At 37.7% G+C, this 22,443-nt stretch overlaps 1 protein-coding gene across 1 annotated transcript in view; it reads left to right on the top strand.

Annotated features, from left to right (window-relative positions):
• Positions 1 to 339: 339 nt before the first annotated feature.
• Positions 340 to 22,443, top strand: part of MAPKAPK2 (MAPK activated protein kinase 2) — a 68,945-nt gene continuing 46,841 nt past the window's right edge. The window contains exon 1 of the mRNA XM_083358444.1: positions 340 to 987. Within this exon, the coding sequence (XP_083214570.1) occupies positions 697 to 987 (291 nt within the window). The 5' untranslated portion in view covers positions 340 to 696. The remainder of the gene's footprint in view (positions 988 to 22,443) is intronic.

The raw sequence follows: 22,443 nt of genomic DNA, 5'->3' as shown, positions 1-22,443 counted from the left end.
CATAGCTGGCTGGGGAATTCTGGGAGTTGAAGTCCACGCATCTTCAAGTTCCTAAGGTTGGGAAACGCTGCTATAGCCAACCTAATGTCTAGGTAGGAGAAGCTGACAAATAAGAATAGCACTGGAACAAATTCTCTAAAAGAAATGGGTTTTAAATACCTTAGTCCTCTCGAGTCGGTACAGAACAAATCTCTCTCTCTCTCACCCCTCCCCAGCACTCCGTACCTTTGAATGAGCTACGGCTGCCTGGCATAACACCCGCCCTAGGCCCCGCCCCCGAATACGACGCAGCCAATCAACGCAAGGCTATGACGTCAGCGCAGGGAAGCCGACCCGGGGAAGTAACGAGAGTGAAACATCGTAGCGATTCCTTTTCCTGTCTCCGCGCTCGCAAAGAGGCAGCGCGCCGGCCCCTGGGATCGGGACAGACCCGAAGGAGCGGCGGCTGGTTCCGAAGAGACCCAGGGGAAGGCCGAGAGACAAGCGTGTACGATCAGACCGGAGGAGAGGAATAGGGCAGAAGAAACCGTGCCTTGAAAGAAGCAGCGACGCGGGAAGAAATTGAGTTTCGATCCGGCTGTTTCGCGCAAACTTCCTACGAGTTGTAGGGACGGAGGAGAGGAAGCGGGAGGAGAGGCAGGGCGAGGCGGGCAGGGTGGAAACCGCAGTTTGGTTGCGTCCGCTTCGGACAGTACGATGCTGTCTAACTCTCAGAATCAGAACCCGCAAGTACTTTTCCCCAATCCGCCACCGCCGCCGCCGCCTCCTCCTCCGCCCTCACACCAGCCTCCGCAGCAGCAGCAGCAGCTGGCCCAACAACAACAACAACAACAGTTCCCCCAGTTCCACCTGAAGTCTCTCCTCCCGATAAAGAAAAATGCCATCACGGATGATTACAGGGTCACCACGCAAGTCCTGGGGCTGGGGATTAATGGAAAAGTTTTGGAAATCTTAAACAGGAAAACCGGCGACAAATTCGCCTTGAAGGTAAGGTTCGGTCAGAGATTTGAAATTCACGGCGCCCGCTGCTTTGTAGATGCTCTTCGCCTTGGCGGCGTTATACTGTTATTTTGGCAAGAATCGGGAGTTTTATGTACATTTAACTTTCTTTTTTTTTTAACTCAACTGAAATAAACCGTACAAGGTTCTGATGCGCGACTCTCAGGCTGCTCGGCCACGCCGTGTGTGTGTGTGTGTGGGGAAAGCTTTTATCCGGACTTGAATATTCTCGATCGGTTGATTCAGAACCACAAAAGTTGTTCCGTGTTAGTGCGTGACGTCTGTTGGGGAGGTTGGTCGTCGTGGTGTTGTGGTTTGAACCCCCGTTCGGCGAAGAGTGTGATCGGAGGCGGTGCTTTGGGCTTTTAGGAGGAGTTCCACACTTGACTCTAGTCGCCAGCGGAAAGTTTTGTCTTGCCTTTATTTAGGTGAAGGACTGCTTCGAGATGTAATCGGGTTTCCTGTCCCTTCTAACCGATACTTCCCCATTTGGGCTACTTCAGTATTTGCTCGAATAGGAATTCCCCAGGAAGGAGGAATCCCCGGTGTACAAACAAATCCCCCAGGTACAAACTGCAGACTCGCGTCCTTTCAGGGGTCTGGCACGCGTAACATTGCAGCCTTGGCATTAAGTCACCTCCAAGACACCTTAACTCAGGGGTCTTCAAACTTGGCCCTTTTATGACTTGTGGACTTCAACTCCCAGAATTCCTCAGCCAGCTTTGCTGGCTGAGGAATTCTGGGAGTTGAAGTCCACAAGTCATAAAAGGGCCAAGTTTGAAGACCCCTGCCTTAACTTATTTGGTGACCAGCAGTTGCCTAGTAGCCGAAGACTCCCCGATCCTTTACTTAACAGAGGGAAAAAAAAACCTGCTTGAATCTCGTTTGGTTCGGCCTCGAGTCTAGATTGCCCTACCGTGGAGGGTTGGGGAGGAGAGCGGGAGGCAGATCGTAGGAAAAATAATAATAATAATTAATAATAATTAATAATAATAATAATAATAATAATAATAATAGTAATAATAGTAATAATAGTAATAATAGTAATAATAATAATAATAATAATAATAATAATAATAATAATAATAATAATAATAATAATAATAATAATAGGAGAAAGCTTTGCGTGCATAGCAGCTGCTGTCGAGGGCTGATAAATCCCGCCAGGCCCCTTGAGAAAACCAGTGCGGAATCGAGGGTTTGGCGTGCCCGATTAGGAAACGTAATTCCTTTGAGATTTGGACCCCCAGGCCTTGGCGGCTCCTTCTGGCGCAGCCGGGCCTCGTTTTTCTCCTTCCACCCCGCCTCCTTCCCTTCAGGGAAAAGTCCCGTTGACTGAAAAGTCCCTGGTTTCAACCGCGGGGGGGGGGGGCGGGCGGGGAATGAAAGCCAATTCACCAGCAACAGTTTTTTGCGGTCTGGAAAGGAATGCGAAGAGCGCAGTGGGAAGCGCTTTTTTGCCCGGGGATTGTTCTCCAGGGGCTGGACGTCGGTGCCCCAAAGAGGCGGGTCTTAGAAGAACAACAAAGCAAAATGAGGCTGGGTAAAGAAAAAAAAATGGAGACGCTTAACCTGTCGTCTGAATGTGGTCTGGACGGATCACGTGTTTCGGGATTTGGACAATGGAAGTCGATTTTAAGGGCTCTTGAATTGCCTGCCGCTTCCTCTAAGGTAGATGCTTTTGAAGACAGTTTCATGTAAGGACAGTAAAATGACACTCTGATGCTCTCCAGATGTGCTAGGACTGTAACTCCTACCTTGAAGGCAGCAATCCTGCGAGGCGCAAGGCCAGCACATCTGGAAGGTACAAGTTTGGGACCATCTGTTGCATTGTTTCTAAGCACCAGAACCATTTATCACTTCGAAATAGGAAAAAAAAGCATAAAAATCCTGCCTTGGCTGGAATGGCGTGTGATAATGAGGATATTTACGCACACATCGTTAAACACATTTGGAGGGTTATTTCTTACAAAATGAGTATAAAATCCTGCCTTAAGTTAAAATGGCAATGTGCAACACTTTTGCATTTGTGCTATATAAGAATTTCAAGTGTTTTTGAAGAAACACACTGGCATTCTGATTAATTTCAAAGCAAAGTAATTTGTGTGAAAACATGTTCAATTTGTATTTGTTTTTGTTTGCATTCATTTGTGAAATTCTTATATATTTTGGGTTGAGTTTAAACAGGTATATTGTATAGATGGAAGTGAAAGAGGAAAGGGAATTGCCTGGAAGATAAGTGGGCTGAACCTGCGATTTGGTGCTCCCAGAACTATAGTCAATCATTTATAACACAAGTCTGCCAATGGTTCTTACTATGTTGGTATTTTAATCTTCATTCGGTACTGAAACTAACTAATGACCTTTTGGCCAGCTTGCCCTTCCCACCTTAGCTTGCTAAACAGTTTTGTGAAATCTTGGAGTTACTGCTGCACAATAAAATTAAAAGGCAAATGATTGTTATTTTTGTAAACAGAGGCCTGACAGAATGAAGTAGGGATGACTGATAATGTCTTAAAGAAGTAGCTAGAAATATCATGTAGATCAGATATGTCAAACACAAGGCCCGGGGGGCCAGATCCGGCCCGCGAAGTGGTTTCATGCGGCCCACGAAGCCATCCTGGAAACAGTGAAGGAACGGCCCCCACTGCCTTGGCCCTGGCCCAGAGACCCTCCTTCTGCCAGAGACCCTCAGATCTGTCCCACTCCTGCCCAGGCCCTCATAGGCACCCTTGATGCGAACCATGTAGAGCTGGCCATGCCCACCCAGTAGGCCATACGGACTCTAGCCACGCCCACCCAGTAGACCACACCCACCCAGGCCACACCCACCCGGCCCCCTGAGGGCAACCGCAATGCTGATGCGGCCCTCAATGAAATTGAGTTTGACACCCCTGATGTAGATAGAAGTATTACGAACCTTTCCCTCCCCCCCCTTTTTTTGGTGCCTTTGAATCAGTGTTGATTCCTGGCAACTGCCAGGACAAGTCCCTGCACTTTTCTTGGCAAAGGTTTCTTGGAAGTGGTTTGCCCTTGCCAGAGTGACTGTCCAAAGTCACTCAGCTGCCTTTGTGCCCAGGATCTCAATAGGTAGGCAGCTAAGAGTTTCAGATACAAATATAATCAATATTAAAATATTTTATTTCAAATTCTGTCTTTTTCTGCATAGATTTACTATATTTTAAAGAGTTTGTGAAGAAGGTATCACAGCCATGATATTTCCTTCCGTAAAGTACAAGCCAAAACTATTTTACAGGCAGGAGTATAAAATAAGATTATGTATTACCAAATGAATGGTTACTAAATAATTGTCATCTCCTGATATTGGTTTGAATTATTCCTATGCAGCATTACTAATTTCCAGTAGAAACTTTTAAGTACTCACAATTTTTACATAGGTGTGCATAATTTTATACTATTTTACATATGTATATTATATGGACCTGCTTTACACTGCCTGCCTTTTGTTTCATGTTTCTTCATCAATTATCTTTGATTTTTTTTTCAATTTAAAAGTGTGAGATATTTGTATCACATACTAGTGAGAGAAAGGTGCTGGTTTGAATGATTATTAACTATTACTGCATGTGTCTTTGTGAGCCTTCTTCGGGATCTACCAACAAGAACATTTGCCATAACTTGAATCACAAAATGTCAATGCAAAATTGAGTTAAAATTCATTGAGGATCCTTCATGTTATGTCTCATATAATAACAAGTACTGAGAAACAAGATCATATTAACTTTTTAAAAAGATAAAATCCTCAGTTTGGGAGAAGACCATTTGGCAGGTTTGTGTGTGTCAAATCAAGGTGGTGGCTGTGACTATGTGGTCAAAGTTTCACTTCATTTTAACGGCTTGCGCATGCACAGCAGGGCTTCCACTGCACCTATGATTTTGATATTTTTTTTACCCTTGCAGACACCCCTGTTGATAAACCTGTGGAATGGTATTTACTGAAAATGATTGTGATTTCTAGGTATTCCTCTCATCTTAAGGCACCTACTTATCTGTAATGCATTCTTTACTACATTAACTTGGTTTTCAATTTTGTTAAGCAGCACTCTAGAAACCCTTTTGGAAAAACTCACTTGTTTTGAAATGGCTTTAGGAATGCAGTTTAAGTTCTTAGGTAAGATGGATGCCTGTTTCAGAAGAGTAGAACAGTCTGTATTTAAGCCATAAATTTGCTCCCACATATTATATAGATTATTCTGTTAATTGCAGCGCTAAAAAACAAGAAGTCTCCCTTCTGTTGCAATTAAATCTTACTTCTCTTTTTTTATAAACATCTGTTTTAAAAGCAACTGAAAAAAATCCATGGCCATTTCTCCTATAAAGACAGAACTGCTAGGTTCCTCCATCACAGTATGTCTGTAGTATAAATGTTGAAGCCATAAAGAGAGGGTGAAAAACACTCTCAACCAGCTGAATGGCAGATTCTTGCCTTTTGCTTGAGAACACGCACATCTATCACTGTTATTATGTCTGACACACTCTAATGCTTATTTTCCTTCTTAAGCTGTAAATGAGCAGGCTCAACCACTGCTTTGACAGCACAGCATTAATCAATTTGGCAGTTGCCTCAACTCTCTAAATTGTATGTTTCCAATACTCCTTTGGGTGAAATAATCCAAAGAATAAGGATACCTGCTGAAGGGAATGCTGCCCCTTCATCACCATGGCCATCCTGCATTCAAGAATGAGGTTAGATAAGGGTCCTGGTGTCCAAGGTTCTTTCATCTTGTCAACAGCAGATCACAAAGCTACAGGCATGGGTGGAATCCAGCTTTGGCTCTTTAATCAGTTGAAGCCAATTAAAGTGACATTTGTAACCCAGGAATAACACACTAGGTGTGAATGGAAAATTGCAGGATGTTTCTTTATTGTTAAAATGAAGTGCTTTTTGAGGGAGTATTATTGATATGAATGGATCTCTCGAGGGCATGTGACATCATATGCATCATAATATGGCACAAACAATGCAAATTATATCACATGTGCAGTGATGCCATGATGCATACAGTTGCACTGGAGAAATAAACATCGTAATGTACATAATGTTTGTACCAAATGCCTGTGTTAACATGAAACATCATATATTTGTAATTATTCTGGCCAAATGTGCCAATTAGTGGAAGCAGAAATGCAGTGGAACTGTCTCTGTTATTGTTGTTGTTAGCTGCGAAGTCGTGTCCGACCCATCGTGACCCCATGGACAATGTTCCGCCAGGCCTTCCTGTCCTCTACCATCTTCTGGAGTCCATTTAAGTTCACACCTTCTGCTTCAGTGACTCCATCCATCCACCTCATTCTCTGTCGTCCCATTCTTTTGCCCTCAACCTTTCCCAGCATTAGGCTCTTCTCCAGTGAGTCCTTCCTTCTCATTAGGTGGCCAGAGTATTTGAGTTTCACATCTCTGTTACATCCTTCCAAACACAATCTAGACATTTTATCTTTAACACTCATATATTTTTATGGGCAAATAAAAATATTAGTATTTTTATTATGTTTGGAATATTCAAAGAGTTTCACCTATATTGTTACTTATTTCTAAAATTTATCAACAAGGGTACATGCATGTTAATAATAAAATTATTGAATTGTCTTCAAGGGTATTTCCATGCATATGTTTCAGTCATGCTTACAGATAATTCTAAGCCAGTTGCTTTTTTTTCTTACAGGAAGTTCTTTGTTTAGTGACCACAATAGGGACTGGCATCTTGGTCACTAAATAACTGTTTGTATAGGTAATCTCTCCAGTCTGCAAGGCGTGGGGGTCGGAGGAAACCAGATCAGACACAGGGCATCACATACTGACTGCAATGGTGGAAGGAAGGAAGGAAGGGAGGGAGGGAGGGAGGGAGGGAGGATGGAAGGAAGGAAGGAAGGAGGAAAGAAGAGAGAGAGTGTCATATATGTGCACCTTGGTCACAGTTATTTTTTCAACACCCTCACAACTTCAGATAGTTGCTGCATGAGGCAGTGAGCGAGGTCTATGTATACACGTAATACTGGACTGGAGAATTGAGAGATAGTGGCTTGCCAACCTATGATCGCTATTCTAATGTTCATAGTTGTTCTAAGGTGAGACTTCACTTGGGCTTTATATTTCATTATGGTATGCCAACCACAAACATTCTGACTTTCCCTTGGAGAACTATTTTGTAAAATCTTTGCAGTTGCTACTCCTAAACTTAATATTTCATTGGCATCTCTCTCCATAATTGCTTAGTTACTGTTTGTTTTAATGCCCTGAGGAATGAATTTAAGTAAACTTTTGAATGAGTCAAAGTTAATTCAAACTTGAGTACAGCTGTAAGTTATCACTTCTGGATTATTCAAAATGGTCAAGTTAAAGAACAGTTTTACTCTTTGGAACTACTTGATAGTTTACCTTTTATGTTTAAATTTCATTTTACTGGTGATGGATGAAGGGGCCATGTAGGCGAATATAGAAATACACTGCTTTCATGCAGTCATTATTTGCCTATGACAAAAGGAAGTAATTTGGCAGTGTCAACACAAAAGAACTGAACAAATCAGATACCAGGAAATTGTTGCAACAGGATTTGCTATTTTTCTGTTGATGCCATAAAGGTTGAGAAGGAACTAACTGTTGACAGGAGCTAAAACTGTAATTTTCCCTGAAATGTCATGTTTAAATTTTATTATCTTCTCAATACAATTGTCCCCAATATGCTATCCTCAGCTCCCATAATCTCACAGCTGTTACTGTCTAACTAATGTTATATAAAGGAACTGAAATTGAAGAGATTTGGAAAACTCAACTGGGGAAATGTGCCCTGATAGGAATATGCCCATTTCCGGAGGAATTGTATGAAATATGAGAAATATTAAAGAAATTTTTATTTTTCCACCCTCATATTTTTGCATATCACTGTACAATCAAAATCTGACTTGTTTGTGTTAAGGTAGAGGTTCTCATATATGAGTTCTGACTCCACAGAACATTATGAAGAACTTGAGAGGGATAACACTTAAAAAAAACCCCAACAACCCTCAGCTTTGCTAATAGAAACTAAGAAAACGGTCAAAACTTACTTGGGCTTGCTTCTCATTTTGTTGTTCCTTGCTTTATCCATTAAAGTCTACAGTGGGCAGTTGTGATATTCCAGAATTAGAATATCCTTGTAAGAAAAAGATTAAAATAATAAAGTGATAGTTACAGTATATTTTTAGCTCAATCCTCTCCAGTAAAACCATTAGTTTTACTTATAGCAAGGGGCTGCACATTTTATTATAATGTTAAAAAAGCGCTTCTAATGAGTCATTATCAATGTAGGGTACCTCTCACGTAAGTGCTGCATTTAAGAAATCATGGTAGAGGGGACTGTCTTCCTTTTAAGTGAAGTGAAACTGGCAGGATGATAACATGTTGGATATACCTTTCTTTTTAAGTCAGCTGGCTACTGGTTACCACAGTACATGAGCACATTCTGTTTCTATAATGTTTCAGATCCAGACACTTTTCCTATAGAACAGGAGTCCTCAACCTTGGCAACTTTAAGACTTGTGGACTTCAACTCCCAGAATTCCTCAGCCAGCTGGCTTAAAGTCTTAAAGTTGCCAAGGTTGAGGACCACCCCCCCACACACCCTGCTCTAGAAAGTATATAAAGTGACAAAAAGCTGTTAACTTTCCACAAACATTAAGTCTATGAAAAGTATTAATACCAGTCAAGTTCCTTGAAAATATTGCTTACATTTATCGGAAGCTTAAATTTAATGTGAATATATAGTTTTAATACCTGTCTTTTACCTCCTGTTTTCCTGTGGAAACACAGCATTCAAGATGTTCTAGTTAAAGTACTGCAGAACTTTGCATATGGAATCAGTTTTAAAAAATTATTTTGAATCTATGAATTCAATCCCTGCATGATAGGAATAAAAAATAATTCATTTACCCACATATATCTTCTCATGCTCTTTATATATTTCTCCAGATTTGAAGTTTGGTTGGTGGGTTTTTGCTAACCTTCCTATTTTGGATTTTGGTATGATTTTAATTTTGTTTTATCTTTGTATTTGGTTTTATCTGATGAAGCACCAGCATTTTCTACCTCTCCTAGTTGTTATTCATACAGTGAAGGAAGAATTTTAAGTTTTGCTGTTTAGAATTTCAGAGACCTTTATGGAGAACAATATTTTTGGAAGAAGAAAAGTAATTATTAAAGACTCTGTTTTCTGTTTGTATTGCTAACTTGTTAAGTATCTCAGCTACTATGTATAAAATTTTGGATGTTTTTATTTTTTTAAAAAATGTCTTAATAATTACTATATTTTTTCAATTGTAAATTACCCAGAGTCATTGACTGAGATGGGTTTCTATAGAATATGAATGAATGAATGAATGAATGAATGAATAAATTGTGAAGCAATGCAAGATGGATTGTTTACATGGCCTCCTGGTTCTTTTTCCTAGTCCCGTCATTTTTTAAAAATAGTGCCTTTCACCTGAGAAAAAAAGTGCTGTTCAGTGATGACATTTTTTTTTGTTCACATTTAGGTTTTAATAAGTGGTAAATCTTTCTTATAAAGCACCATGTAATTTCTCTGTTTTTGAAAATTGTACCATATCGTAGCCATAAAATATCATTTGTTTACCTTTGGACACTTTCTTTATAGCTTTGCTGATCAGGTATTCCTTTTTGATAATCCAGAATAATAAACCTCAAATGACTATCAAACATTTGATTAGTTCAGAAATTTTTGTCTAGCTCCTTTGAATTACTTCTGCATTTCATATTGATATATCTACCCAGCTTCATATCATTTTTTCCTCCTTTTTCTTAACAATCCACCAATTTTGAAATACATATTCAGTATGAGTCACATATGTGTGGAAAATAGTTTCACAAACTGTTTACATTGTTTCCAACCATTATTTATCCTGATAATATTGAAGGAAATTTATATATTTGTTTTGGATACTTATATGTTACTTTAATAATCTAAACTACGTGGTTCGCTGTTAAAAACCCAAAGCAAAAGGTTAACCTGTATTCATCTTGCCTCCAAATCTCCCAAGATTGGATTCAAAATTCTCATTAATAATTGTAAACATCTGGAACCTTTATTAATGAATATGTCTTCATTTTCAGCATGCATCAACCAGGTTTTTAAAAAAGACTTCTGGGCTGAATCAAGAATATTACATTTACTAATATTTCTAATTTGCCTGTTTTTGGATATTCATGAAATGATTGTGTATAAGGCTTTCTGCATGTAGATTTCTAACTGCTTTGCCAAAAGCATTTAATCTATATTTGCTATTTCTATTCTATAGAAATAACATTTCAGGCACCCTCAGTAATGAGTCTTCCTCAGCAGAAATGCATGGTAAAGATTCTCTGATCCCTAAAGTTCTCACAGCTCAATCAACATCTTTTTATTCAGAAGTAAATCATTTAAATTCAGTGAAATTAAGCTATATGTGTGATATAGACCTCATTTTAGTGGCATAGGAACAAATACTTAGAATAATATGAAAAGCCCTGAATTATGGAGGCAGACTTAGCCTTGTGGCTGTCTCCTTTGCTAAAGTTAAACCCCCGGGAGCTGTTGACTCAGTGATATTGTCTTCCTTTCCACTGTGATCCCACAGTAGATACATAAAGAAATTCTGAGAAAGAAAGATTTTGCTGATCTAGCAGAATGAGAAGCCAGTAATGAACTGGGAAAAGCTGAATGGGAAAAATGGATTTCCAGGAAAGACAGAAGGAGAAATAGGAAAAGATCTAATTGGAAAATGATATTCTTGATTTCCACACTGTCCATAATATTTCTAGTGGCAGAATAACTCATATGAAAAAGAGTTATACTTGATAATTTGGATTTCAATCACTTTCTTGCTACATGTCTACAGCTGTGATTCTAAAGATAGCCTCTTGCAAGATCTCCTTTCCTTGGCACCACAGTGACTCTATTTATTTATCTTTATTATTTATTATTTACAGGCAGCAGTAATGATTTACAGTGACACCAGAGGACTTACTCTGTTTGATTTGGAAAGCTTGCATAAATGCTGCCATAGCCATCTAAGAGTGGAAAGTTATCCTATGATAGCATAAGCATGCAAATAGAAGAATAGTGGGTTTGGGTAGCAAGGAGCTCTGGAATTTTCTAGCACAGGACAGATTGGAAATCATGAAAGAACCAGAAACTACCGGTATTTAACCTTTTTTTTAAAGGATCAGCTACCTAATTTGATAGATTTGTTGTTTATATTGAAAATTCTCAGTAGCTAATATTATAAAAATATGAAAATACCCATGGTAAGTTTAAATACATGATAATGTCTCATAAGTAAAGTAAACGTTTTGTTGATAAACTAGCCTTGACTAATGCTGTCCTATCCAGTTATTGCTATTGGCATATAAAATGCAAAATCAGCTAGATAAAGGTATTTAATTAAGTAAGGCCTTCCTAAATTTGGGGTACTCCAGATACATTGGACTGTAAATGCTGGAAGGAGAATAATGGGAATGAGTTTTAGCACATTTGGGAATGATTCTAGGGATTTGAAAGTGGTGATTAAGCATTGTGGCAGCTAATTGACCTGATTTGATTTCAGAAAAAATCAAGCAGAATTGAATCTGTGTAGTTCTTGGATGGAAGACCACCAGAAAATGCAATCAATTTATGGTAAACAGAAATTAAAAAAAATCCTAGAGCAGGCAGTGAGAAACCACTTCCATATTGTTGCCAAGACTATGGACCAGGAGTCAATTTCTGGGAGTCTTTACTTCAGATCATATAACTGCTTCCTCCTGTGCTGCTTTGTGTAGTGCAATGTAATGGCCAATCCATAAGTAATCTAAAGTTTGAATTCACTATTCTAATCTTGATTATTTCTAATTAATTAATTGACTTAATTATCTGAATTAATCCTATTTATAAGTTGGATATGACACAGTTGTTTTGATTGTTTTAAATCCTAAAAGGTGATATAAGCCAGCGTTGATAGTAATCTGAAAAACCTTTAGAACATAAAGTCTTACTTTATGTGATGGAACATTGTCCGGATTCCTAGGAGGGACGGAATGCATTCCAGAGGAGTGAGAGACAATGCAGTTTGCATAGTTTGTGTGAGAGAAAGGGTGAAGAAGACTTCTTCCTAATATTTTTCCTGAATATATGCTTTATGGAGCAAGTAAGTCTGCTTTAACTTTGCTAAGATTTCTGCCTATAGATGAAGAACAATATATAAATCTGCTTAGAAGAATCTCAGTGTGTCTTTCTTGGTGTTTGGAGCCTGAGATTTTATATGGTGATCGCACAGTCTAAAACTGAGGACTTACTGCAGTGACATATTATTGTTCTCCCATACATAGAGGGGCAAAGGACAAGACTTAGTATTTCAGAACCACAAACATAGGTAAGGGCACAGCTGATACATTTGCCTAGTAGAAGATAATTAAACCATGTCCATGTGACTGTAGTGTTGCACTAGTACTCCAAATAATAAACCACATAAAGTACTCATTCTCAATGGTAAAAAAATATTGGGTTTTCTTTGCATTATTCTGTTTTGCAACACTTCACCCTTTTGAAATCTGATTACTAAGAAATCACTATTCTGAGAACTGAAAAATTCCTGGGTAATATCTTCTGGGCAAATACATGATGTCTGGTAAAAGCAGTTATTTGGAAAAAGAAAATGCTTTCTGTTATCAGTGAGTTTTGTTATATTAAATAGACTCATTAACTTCCCTTCTAATGCCTCCGAGAATTAATTTTTCCTCCCATTTTATAATGTACCGTAATATAATATTTGATACAATAACTGTTGACCCTTCCTGCAAATCTGTTTTAAACTGCTGGAAATAATTGTTATGCCCAGGGATGTGCTGCTTACGGAATTCAAAGAACTGAAGTCCACACATCTTAAAGTTGCCAAGGTTCAGAAATACTTGACTAGATCATAGTCTTCAATTCCCAGGAAATGTAGGTTTTGGGCTACCAAAATCTATGAAACTTTGCACATGCTTGAAAACTATTGTAATTAGATTTTGCCAATATTGCACAATACATAACTTACATGCTAATCATGTAAGGTAGACAGAACGGAAAGGATTGAAGGGTAGGCGCAGAACCTCCTGGTGTGTCCTTTATGTAAACAAATAGAAATGAGCAATTTTTTTCATGGCAATTTCACACTGTAAGACTGGTTTGTAAATGAAACAGATCTGGTTCAGTGATTTTTCCCCCCCCAAACAGTATTTCCCTCTTCTGCTTTGTGATCATCCAGTTTAAAGTACAGTTGACGGTTTCTCCCAGATTCATTTCCTAAAAGGATCCAACTTTTGAAGAAACTCAATATGCATACATATCTATCAAGGAGAATAAATCCAAAATATTGGTGAACTGTGATTAAGAGAAGATGAGTAACAAAAGTGTAGGGAAGATCTTCTGTATAGGAGCAACAACTGTAGTAGTAGATAAAATCCTGGCTAAATGTGATTTTAGTGCAAGGCAAAATAGAAACTTCATTGTGGATATGTAGTATATCTTTAGCTTCTTTTTCTAGGATCTATTCTGTTGAAGTCTGTATCTCTATTTGCTGTTTGGTAAGGCTGTTTTTGAAATTGGCAAGTAGTTTCCAGATAATTTAGCCAAATATGAGCTGATGTTTACTTCAACTGAAAAAAAAATTGTCAATATATACTTCAATACTATGCTTAATCTTAGTGGCTGGGGAGGGAAGGAGGAATTTTCTTTAATGCAGAGGTCCCCAACCTTTTGGGCACCAGGGACCAGGTTTTTCTGCAGACTGGAGGGTGCGTGGTTTTGTGTGCTGACTGCATCTCGCGGATGGGGCTTTGCTTGTTTGTGTGGACTGGTTGCTGGCCTGCTGCGGTCCGGTACTGGTCCACAGACCGGGGGTTGGGGAACCCTGCTCTAGTGGATTTCTCCTTCAATGGATGCAGAGGTGCTTATCGCAGATTTTTGAATGAGATTTATGAATTTCCCATGGGCTCTTTCTAAATCTGAACATTTGTTCTATTGGGCATCCAGAGGACCCTTGATGTATGTGCATGCTGGAATGTCAGAGGCTGATACATGCTGCTAGTGAGAGGCCGTCTACCCAGGCAAGTCAAAGAAGAGGACAAGACTTAAAAGAATATGCTCTAATTTCCCTTCTATTGATTTCAGACAGAAATCTAGCAGATTTCTCACAGCCTTAAATGTTATCTCCCTGGAATGAGCTCTCTCTCTCTCTCTCTCTCTCTCTCTCTCTCTCTCTCTCTCTCATTGTATTGTTTGATAAAGAAGCAGTTTTCTTTATACATATCCATGCAGTTGTTTTAGTGAGGAATTGGGTGATGGCCTCTACCTCAATTTAGAAGACTCTCCAAAACATATAGTGGCAAATGTTTGCTTCCCTCAATTTAAGTCCTCTCTTACCAATGGTAATTGGGGCCAAGAACTCTTCTGCTGATCAATGTCATTGTAAGAAGAAATGTCACGTGACCACATTGTCTTATTACATCAATTCTGGTGTCCCCAGTTGCTGTCAATAGACAATTCTTGCATGATCACAGTGTCCCGTGGTCATATGGTCACTTCCTCATTGACTTTGCTTTGTTGAAGCTGGCAGTGAAGGTCGCAAATGGTGATCAAGTGACCACAGGACAGTGTGTCCATCTTAATTGTGAGCTGGTTGCCAAGCACCTCAATCATGAGGGGATACTGGATGAGTGGACATTAAGTTAGGATTACCTGTATCTCTTCCTGTTCTTTGATAAAACACTGGTTTCATAAATCAGTCTCTGCTGCATTTTGCTGGCATTCACTTTTCATGGAAAACAGCCCTGCCAGTAATCAGCAAATTGAAGTTATCAGGACACTGAAACCAGCTTTTGAGATGAGTAAAGCATATGACGAAGCCAATCTAGAGCCTTGTGGCTTTCCAGCAATGCTTGCCAACATTAGCAGTTGTATAATTATGTAGATGACATTATTAGAGTGAATTTATGACTCAGCAACTTTTACTGATGGCATGCCTGCTATAATCATGCTTAAAGAATCCAGAATATTGGACTGGCTTTGTAGAGCCATTAGCATATATACACATGCTATGCAATAGTAACATACAGCTGGATTTCCTTTAGAAGGACTTGCTTTGTCTGTTGTCTGGTACATTCCATGACGTAGCAGTACTTTGATCAGTTAAAGCTGTGGAATCTGAGACTGGGCCAGCTTTGATTCTATTTTAGGATCTTCTAATATGATATTGGATAGCCTGTATACCTTCCTTTCAAAATAAAACAAGGAAAATCAGAATGACTGGTAGATGATCTGGAGTGACTGGCTAATTGCCAACTGGTTTAATAAAGTTCACTTTGAGGGACAACACATTGTGGTACAGGACATTAAAGAGGTTGTCTTTGTGGCTTTCCTAGATTTGGGCTGTAGAGTACAAACTATTTCCTGTTTTCATTTGCAGTAAAATGCTTGCGGTTCAGTAATTTAAAAATGTCTTTGCTTCTGCTGATTTAATTAGAGTATTCCATTCTTCCATTCAGACAACAATGAAACATCCAGTACTATGGGTCTGAACAAATGCTTCTCTTCAACAACTTTTCTTGGATGGATGTAGAGATCCTTGTATGACCTCATACTTCTTTGTATATTTTAGAAATAAATACATTAATCCCAGTATTTTGATAAAAGGAATGATTTTAATAAATTTGAATTCTTGTGGCCATTTAAGTTATCTTCACCTGTTCAAAGCTAGAATGTTATTAACCCATAAAGCAAAGTAAATGTTAAATCTGAATTTCAGCTGTACTAAAGTATGTGGCATCTGTGGTTAAGAATAACTTCAGAGTTGCCCTGTCACCAAGGTAGATTTCCCTCTGTTCAATCCCTTTTTGCATGCTGTCTCCCCACTATGTTTTATCTACTGAGGTTGGACAGTGTTGGGTACTGTCAGTAATCAGCAAATTAGGTTGCTTATCCCCAGTGCCACAGAATGAAGGTCAAAGGCCTTGTGTGGAGATTATCCAATTTGTTTCAGCAGTGAGTTTTGATGAGATGCTTTGGTTCAGGCTCCTGCCAGATGATCAGGGATACTGCTAACCTTGACTGCAGTTCTTTAGTTTGCATTCTATGTACGGTAAGTGCTTTTGGAAAAAACCCTCTTAACTACCAAGATATATAATTTCGTGTTTTTATTTTTTTAAAAACCTTGTGCTTAACTTTCCAAATGAAAATGCATAGTGATAGCTATAGCTAATTCAAGAACAAAACAGTCTCTTTGGCATGCAGGTGACCAGCTATTTCCATTCTGGTAATTCCCTCCCCCCAATATGTTTAATAAACCCCCCTATAATCATTAACGTGCATGTTTGTGAAGAATAATGACTATTTTAGTCTAAGGAATTTGGAAGACACTATGTTAAAAGAACTGTTGCAGTAGCTGTTTTTCATATATAATTTTATATATTACATATTTCTTGAGAACCAATGTTTCATAAATAATTGTATTTAATTTAGAAGAGGTTCAAGGTCATCACAAGAGTTATGACGGTGTGTATGATTTTGGGTCCAAAGTTTACAGTACACTATATTATTCAGGAGTGTGCTTGGAAGGGAAGAATGTACTTGTAATGGGATCGTCATGCTTTACAGTGCTAACATAAAAAAAGGAACTTTTGCCATCTTCTTACTAGAGAGTTGTTGGCTGCATGCTCTGAAGGTGCTTTTTGAATGTAGATGACTATTACTTCACTTCCTTATTCAGGCTATTGCAAAACTGCATTGAAGGAAGAACTGTAAGTGTAGGGTCAGCGTCTACTAACTCTGCGATGCAAACTTTGTCAAGTAGACACATTTATTTTAGTTGTGACACATTGAAGACTGGCTCTCTTTATCAATAGGAGATTTGAAAATGGGTAATGATAAAGGGAATAGAAATTATTATAGGGCTTGTAAGAACTGCAAGAGGACTAATGTGAAAATACAGCTTCTATAAAGCTTAAATGATAAAATGTGGCTTTAAACTTAGTTTTGAAGCAAATAGTTCTTCAACTTGCCATTGTAGAAGGAGGGAATGTGGGGGGAAAAGTATAAGCAATACTTTTTTTAAAAAAAAGGAAATTATTTGAGGAACATAACATTCTGCTTTTAAAAAAAATGCTGATGGTAGTTTAATTTTAATTGCATTTGGAAAAGAAAAACAGGTCAGGATCCTTAGCCAGGAACAGTCTGCAGCTGGACTCATCTTGCTTTAGAAGAAAATAATTCCAATGTTCAGTTTAAGCAGAGAATCAGTAGCTGCAAATAAGCCAGGTGAAAAGCCTGAGGGAGTTTAGTTTTGTAGACCTTCTCTAAGTACTGCATGTCCAGATACCTGTTTCTTTTTTATTGATTCTTTTTTATTGAGCAAACGCTTCTGTTACACTGGTGCACTTAGAATATTGCCTCCCATCCTCCACTGCTTTTCCATCATCAGCGCTCCCTTTTGAAATTCAGGCTTTTGCTAGCTCCTAGGTGCTAGGCTCATTGAATAATCTGAGTGTGACAGAAATGCAGGAAGTTTGATCCATAGAACAGGGGCATCAGAATCTTCTGTTTCCTTCTTTATGCAGTATGGTTGAGGAACAGCAGAATGAAGAGACATAGATCACACGATCTCTTTGGACCTCTTTGGTAATTTCTGTCTCACATTTTAATGAAACATCTCTCTGTATAAGAACAGTCATTGGTAGGATTTAGATCCAGTAGTTGCATATGACAAGCTTAATGTTGACTCTGATGGCTACACCTGCATTCAGTCTATAATGCTTAGGGCAGCGTTTCCCAACCTTAGGAACTTGAAGATGCGTGGACTTCAACTCCCAGAATTCCCCAGCCAGCTATGCTGGCTGGGGAATTCTGGGAGTTGAAGTCCACGCATCTTCAAGTTCCTAAGGTTGGGAAACGCTGAAGCTGTGCAGAGATGTGAATTCAACAAATACAGTTGCATTTTACTACTTGCTTGTGCTGACAGTAATCTTATATTTTAGTGACGTTCTTACAACTTTATTTTGGGAGTGTATGCTGACATCATCACATTCTTGACTGCTACCGGTAACTCGTTAATGCTTCATTAGCTTTGCTAATCATTCACCATTGCTGTAATGATATACTCCCTGATTTAACATATTATTAAGAAAAATAGATGTCCCTTTTCCCAACTCACACCATTAAATCATGTTTTGGTTGTATCAATAAAACCTGAATTTGCAAGCATCTCTTCACTGTTTCAACCAGTTTTGGAGGCATTGATATATCCCCCCATCATCTAACTTACATGGGGCAATATCCTGATTGTGGAAACCTCTTCAAAGAGTTCAGGTTGTTCCTCTTAGTTTTATTTTAGGCAACTCTCTTTTTAATTCTATGAAATGTTTGAGTAGAGATTTAAAATGCAACTGTTTTAACATGGGTTTTTCTTCAATTTTAATATTTAGAATTTTGGTTAAAACATTATTTATGACAATAATGTTTTATCTGTTTTAATTTTGATATCAATCTGCAAGCTCTTTGAGAGGCAGATGCCTTTCTTGTTTTTGCCATTTTGGAAAAAATAAGGGCATAGTCCAGAATGGCACACATGCTCACAGCAGCTGTCAAAATATCTCCTATATCCACTGGGCTAGGTGGGCTGGCCAAAATAGCAATAGGCCATTACGTACAAAGGGTTTCATTGACTGCATGATGGTAGGTCAATAAATATAAACATACAAAACAATAGTCTACCAAAAGAACCACAAAATGGAGTAGTGAACCTTATGAACAAAACAATATGCTAAGTTAACATCATGGTATAAGTAGAATTAAGAATAGCAAGGCAATTATTTTGGGAAATACCATTTATATATGCACATAAACATACATTAGGTCAAGCAGTATTATATTATACATGTGGGTTATTTGAAGGGTTGGAATAGAAGTATTATTTTTTAAAAAACAGAAAAATAGTATTTTCAGAAAGACATCATTTGATTACTTGAAAACAGTTTTCAAGCAGCTTCAAAGTGAGATGGATGTCAAATAAATTTAACAAATAAATAAATTAACTAAAAGAAATTGATAATGCTCAGTGTTTTAGAACTTCCTGTAAAACTAAAGGATTTACAATGCTGATTGCAAAATAAAATGTAAGAATAACTAACTATAGATTGTTTGTAGAACACACAATATGAGATGGTCAAGTGCATGGCGGTAAGTGTGACTATCAATAGAATTATCATTCTGATTCTTTTAGGAAGCTATTTATGACTTCAGATAATTGTAAAAATGTGCTGTAGCTACAGTGTTCAGCCATCAAAATACAGTATATTGCTATAAAAATTCCCAATCTTGCCTTTAACATACCGTATTTATCGGCATATGACACGCACCGGCGTATAACACGCACCTCATTTTAAAAAGGAAATTTCAGCTGCAGCTTCGGATAATGGGTCATTAACTATGGGTCATTAACATTATATCGGCGTATAACACGCACACATCATTTGCCCCCTATTTTCAGGAAGAAAAAGTGCGTGTTATACGCCGATAAATACGGTACTTAACTGTTCTCAAGCCTTGGACAAGCAAACTGAGCTGCTCAGAGTGGTCAATGAGGGCAAGTAGGTGTGGGGGTGTGATAATTGGTTTGTTGGGTTCTTCAATTTATATCTGAATGCATTCAGTGACAATGACAACAGCTAGGTTATAAATAGTCTTAAATGTTATGGCTGTGGCATGGACCCCTATTGTAGGGGGAATATTTTTGCCATCTTTCCCTCTGAAATAGGATGGCAATTTTAATTTGCAGCATATTCTTAGCAGAGTTTGGATATTTTCCTAGCAGAGTTCCTAGATAAGTGGCTTTAACTAAGATAGTAATATTTTCATAAATCTATACCAGGTACCCTTATATCCCCAAGTATAGAAAGAAACACTGGAAGTTGTTTTCTTTGTTATCATGTAAATGGAGGGACAGCTGATTTTTAGTGATCGCTCTGTAAATATTATGTAGCTCTGGTACATGCCTTATGGTTGCCTATGAACAAAATAAACATAACAACCTTGATTTTAGCCTTGCCAGTTTTAAAATCTTTTTAAAGTATTGTTTTCTTTCAGAACTGCTAGAAATAGGCTTTCCTAGCAATTCATAAATTACAAAAATCAATGCATCAAAAACAGAGAAAACTGCATGAATTGTGATAACTCTTAATAGTATGATACTAAATAGTTTGAACTAAATAGTGAAATAGTGTGAAACTAAAATTATATGCACAAAGAATAAAAATGCTATTTCCTTATTATCAAAGATATTTGAACATTTATATCTTGGTACTGGGGCCAGATATTTTGCCTTTCATTTAGGTTAGTTAGCATTACATACTTGGTAAATCAACAGTCTTCAAGACAAAGGATCACAAACCATTTAGTAGAATTTTGTGTGTTATTCTAATAGATTTAGGATGATTTGGTAAAATGCGACAAACACAATAATGCCTTTCAATTAGTTGTACCAATTTAAAGCCAACCAGGAATCTTCTGTACAGTAATAGGGCAGTTGTGTTTTTTCCTGCTGAGACCCACATTCCTTTTTTTAAAAAACAACTTTTATTGGTTTTTCAGTTAAAATCTGCATATTTAGAAAGCATCATGATGACTGGGTAATCAGAGATTCAGTAACAGAGTTTTCAGTACATAATTCAGGTTACATTATCAAAACATCCTTCTCAATTTCCCTTAACATTTCATACAACCAGTTTAAACTAATAAATTTCTAGAAATAGCATGGTCAGTTGAAAAAATTGTCAATTCAATTTCATTGAGATATATCTATGTCCTGTTATTAAAATTTACCTAATTTTAGTTTTAATTATATTATTCAAATTTAGCCTTTAACATCCCAAATAATATTCACAACACAAATTTCCCTTATTTCATTACAGCAAAAACTATAGCATCTAACATGTACACAGTGGCTGAGTAGCTATGTTTTACCTAATAAACATCGTGTTTCACATCCTAATACATCACATGTTACTGACAGGACCACAGCCTATGTTTATCAATCTACAACTATTTATACACAACCAGATTTTGTTTTAAATTTTAGCTAATTCTTAATTCTTGAATAGAATAATCAAACGTCTTTTAACATCAAACGTGGGAACTATATAAACCAAGTTTCCATTAGGTCAGTGCACAAATTATAATGTCTAAAATAGGCCTAATAAATACACAAACACATTCTAGTTCTATCTCATAGACGTTTTCTATTTTAGATCCTGATAGATCACTGATTACTAAAAGGATAACCTTTAATGTTTCTCTAAGAACTCACTTTTTAAATCTAACTCGGGCTTTCTTCTTTTGCCAATCAGGTTTCCAGACCAAGGCCTTTGAATTGCCAGATAGGTCTCCCTTCACTCCAATACATATTATTTGAGTTGAAGGAGGCCATCTAGCCATCAGTGGTCCACAAAAACCAAACCATTTGTAATCATTATGTTGTTGCCTTGTTAGTTCTACTCTCTGTATTTGCTCTAAAAACTTTATCTTCAGTTTGGTCTGGATTCCTCTTCCGTCTGGGTTCATCTGCTTTAAATAGAGAGTCTTATCCAATTTTGTAATTAATGCTTGGCTATCCAGGCTTTCAGGAAACTGTCTTTGTTGATCTTCCACGTCCTCTATGTTAACATCACTATCTTTCACATTAAGTTTTCCCATAGTATGTTGTTGGTCCTTAAGGTTATTTGCCATAGTGATAGTTCCTTGTACTTTTAAAGTTGTCGGTTTTTTGGATAGTTGTTGCTTATATTCCTTTGTCTCAATAGTAATATCTTCCAATTTTATTATATTCTGAAGTGTAAATTCTTTAGTTGCAGTCTGGGTTTCAATTTGTGACTTAAGGTTGGCATGTAAATTATTAAATCTGGAGATAGATATCTCAGTGACTCTGTAGATTGTTTCAAGTATGAGGTTATAATCAAGCAAGGTTTGTGGCTGATCCTTCTCCATTTTGTAATAATTATAAATAGACCCTGGTGGAGGCTATTTTTCAAACAAAAATCAGTAAGAGTCTACTTCCACAAGTCTAAGCCAAATTCATCTCCAGCTGTTTCAGGTTTTTATCTTAATGCCAAGGTCAGTCCAAAATGTAAGCAAGCTTGTTTGCCAATAGTATTCACTAGAAATCCTCAGAGAACTTCAAAAGACAGTATATTTTTATTTATTTATTTTTTGTCCCCTTTTTTAGACTAATAGGTAGAATAGTCCATTTCTGTAGATATAGGAACTTTTGGCCAAAAGTAGAAATGCAGTAAGTCCAATAAATCAGTATAATTTAGTAGAAGGCTGTTTATTTTCTCTCCCAATGTAGACAAAGGCCGCTTTTGAGGAGGGTGGGGAAAAAAACAAACCCTTC

Source organism: Vipera ursinii, assembly GCF_947247035.1.
Source record: "Vipera ursinii genome assembly, chromosome: 3".
Lineage (NCBI taxonomy): Eukaryota > Metazoa > Chordata > Lepidosauria > Squamata > Viperidae > Vipera > Vipera ursinii.
The sequence above is the reverse complement of the archived record's forward strand: the minus strand, read 5'-3'. Positions and strand labels throughout refer to the sequence as shown.